This window comes from Trachymyrmex septentrionalis, unplaced genomic scaffold (genome assembly GCF_001594115.1).
Source record: "Trachymyrmex septentrionalis isolate Tsep2-gDNA-1 unplaced genomic scaffold, Tsep1.0 scaffold63, whole genome shotgun sequence".
NCBI lineage: Eukaryota > Metazoa > Arthropoda > Insecta > Hymenoptera > Formicidae > Trachymyrmex > Trachymyrmex septentrionalis.
This window is the reverse complement of record NW_017305811.1, coordinates 16,306-19,712: the sequence shown is the minus strand read 5'-3', so window position 1 is coordinate 19,712 and position 3,407 is coordinate 16,306. Positions and strand designations below refer to the sequence as shown.

The following is a 3,407-nucleotide window of genomic DNA, read 5'->3' as shown; positions in this document are numbered from 1 at the left end:
AGTATTCAAAAAGAGAAATAATTAATTCTATTTTAGTTTTTAATTTATCGAATAAGATTTCTATCGTGATACGTGTTATCCGTGAAGTGAATATATACTCGATAGTTAATAGGCAAATCGCATTTCGCAGAACTAAACGTTAATCATATTGAGTCACAATATGGACAAGGAGACTAAAAAAGACCAAAAAGGTAATTTTTCAGAAAATATTGGTATGCATGTAATTTCTGTCGTGATCATTTTTTTCAATTATGAAAGAGTGAAAAAAAAATATATGGAGTGTGTATTATATATATATATATATATATATATATATATATATATATATACTTTTTTAATTACGATTTAATTTTTAATAGTCTTTTCTCGGTATTACATTTGACATTTTTATAAAAATTGATCTAAAAATAATTGTTTTAAGCTTTTAATAAGATGAAATTTTTATGTCATAATTATTAAGAATATTTAAAATGCAAAGCTTGTGTGGCTATTATAGTTCTTTTTATTAAAATAATATATATATTCAGAGATCAATTTTTTTATTTGTTTCAGATGGTAGTCTAAATGAGGAAAAACAAAACGTTTTATCTGAATCAGAAGTAGAAAATTATTCTGAGATGGAAAAATTACGTAGATATTTAGCTCAAAAATTAAGACTTGTTGACTTGCCAGCAAATGATCAAAACAATGAATCACAGCAATTGGTTCTTTCCAAACTCAATTTAGATGGAATTGTTGAGTATATTAAAGAAAACACAAATTGCAAAATCATTACTATGGCAGGTGCTGGAATCTCTACCTGTAAGTATATATTAAAGATTTGATGCATTTTATATACATATAATCCAGCAAAGCACACATGTAACTTGGATGTAGATGTAATATCACACAAGTATCGATTAATGTTACTTGTAATATTATTTGTAGTGATAAATATAACCATACTGATATGGTTCTATGTCAGTAATATAGAACACTTTAAATATATCATTCCTATGTCCTATGTCAATAATATATTATTATAATGCAATGTAAACATCTTTTTTACATATTTCAATATCTATATATAATGGGTAATGATAAAAATTGACTGGATGTGGTAAAAAACAGATGTAATGTTATGTATGTAATATTCAAGTTTGAACAGAAAATGAATAATCTACATGATTGTGTTCAGGGAGACATCCAATAATTTCAATATGCTGCAACTTGTCAGCTTGTGTAAAAGAGCACGGCAGTGTCTTACATCATGATGCTGCACTTAGCGTTGAGACACTACTGTGTCTCTAGGGTACCAATCTCGTAACTTTTTCTCTAGAGTGAAAAGTGAAAATATTTATGTATATATGTATGAACATATACACACACATGCAAAATATTTTTATTTTTCACTTTTCCGCTCTAGGGAGTTACATGATCGATACCTCAATTAGAACTATTTGTGTCATTTCATTCATCAGATGTAAAACAAGAATAGAATGAACACAAAAAACGCTAATAGCTTAATCTCCTTGAATGCATCCCTGATGACTGAAAGTTGGATAATTCAACCAATCTGTAATATGTATATTATATATATCAGGTGTATAACATTCGTTAAATTGCTAAAAGATTACAGTTGTATTTATACTACATATATTTTGAGTTATATGTATGTTAGATTTGATGTTTTTAAATAATTGTTATGATTATATAATATAATGTAACAAAGAAATATATCCTATGTTCTTTTAAAGTACCTTCAAAATGATGTGATACTTACATATCATCTCTTCATAAAATATATTATTGTTAGATTACTACTACGTTTGCTAGGAAAACTCTCTCTTTTATAATAGATTATTTTATAATGATCTTTATATTTTAATTAGTTTTTTATTTAATATTATATTAAACTTATATGTGTTTTCTAATATGTTTGTTTAATATGTGAGGATTATAATTATTATGATTAGTTTTTTTCATCAAAAAGCATAAAACATATAATATGTATGTATGGATTATTAATACATAGCAAATATATATACAAATACACATATCTTTTTTACAGCTGCTGGAATACCAGATTTTCGGTCTCCATCTAGTGGACTTTATCATAAATTAGATAAGTATAATTTACCCCATCCGCAAGCTATTTTCGAATTAGATTTTTTTATGAAGAATCCAGAACCATTTTTCACTCTTGCAAAAGAATTGTTGCCAGAAGGCTTCAAACCTACAATAAGTCATTATTTTATTCGTCTACTGTCGGAGAAAGGTCTGTTGTTACGACATTATACACAGAATATTGATACACTAGAACGCGTAGCTGGATTATCATCTGATAAACTAGTGGAAGCTCATGGAACATTTCACACTGGTCACTGTCTTAAGTGCCGAGCACCTTATACACTTCCGTGGATGAAAGGTATATTTCCATAATATTTATAGCATATTTTTGCATTAATTAGATTATTTAAAACAAATGGATGAAAATAGTGCAATATAATATAAAAGTCTGTTCATCATGTTGTATTATGTTGTGTATTATTTAGATACTAAAAAATTTTTAATTAAAATTTTTTTAATTTGCTATAAAGTATTAACTGAATACTATTAAATATATATTAGCTAATTATAGCAAAGAAAATTCAGCTTCAATGATCTTGATGTACATATGTTATCAGTTATGATTTTTGAATGTCCTTCAGACAGTTTTGCTAATTTATTAACAAATAAAATAAATATTAAAATGTATATTAATAACATTAAGTATTATATATAACAATTTGAGGTTTATCAAACATGAATATACATACATATATTTTTTAAGTAAATATAAGAGCAAAGAAGGAGTAGAGTCTCTCTCTGAAAATACCACGTTAAATACATTTTTATATAATCTAATATGATTTGAAAAGTTCCTTCCATTTATTTCAAACTTGATAGATGTTACATATTAAATAGAAGTTTATATTTATATAATTAGAAATGAGACATCATTTTTCATATTTTTTTTTTATATATAACTTTTTAATGAATAATGAGCGATGGCTAAAACTTGTTGGAGGGTCACTCATTTATGACAATTATGTCAAGATTATTAGTGGGCGGTCCCTTAATGTAAATAATTACCAAAAGAAATTTTTGGCTCTATCTGATTAATTTTTTTTATTTTTGGATCTCATATTTAATGTTTATTTAAATCTTTCTGTAACATCCAATAAGTTATGTTATCAAAATGTTAACAATATACTATTTGTTAATAAATTCAGACCGTTATTGTGACAGATTGGTGTATTAAACTAGTGTTTTGTCAACAGAACCTGTTTAATATCATATCGTTATTCAAATAAATGAATTATATATAAATAAATAAAGGGTAAATTCCACTTAATCTTTGCAATCAATCTATCATATTCTGTTAA

General features: G+C 25.5%; 1 protein-coding gene across 2 annotated transcripts in view; it reads left to right on the top strand.

Moving 5' to 3' along the window:
- LOC108753055 (NAD-dependent protein deacetylase sirtuin-2) overlaps positions 1-3,407 on the top strand; it is a 4,586-nt gene that overhangs the window by 153 nt on the left and 1,026 nt on the right. For both annotated transcript variants that reach the window (XM_018494391.1, XM_018494393.1), the window contains exons 2-4: positions 37-191; positions 553-801; positions 2,051-2,407. In XM_018494391.1, the coding sequence (XP_018349893.1) occupies positions 161-191; positions 553-801; positions 2,051-2,407 (637 nt within the window). In that variant the 5' untranslated portion in view covers positions 37-160. The remainder of the gene's footprint in view (positions 1-36; positions 192-552; positions 802-2,050; positions 2,408-3,407) is intronic.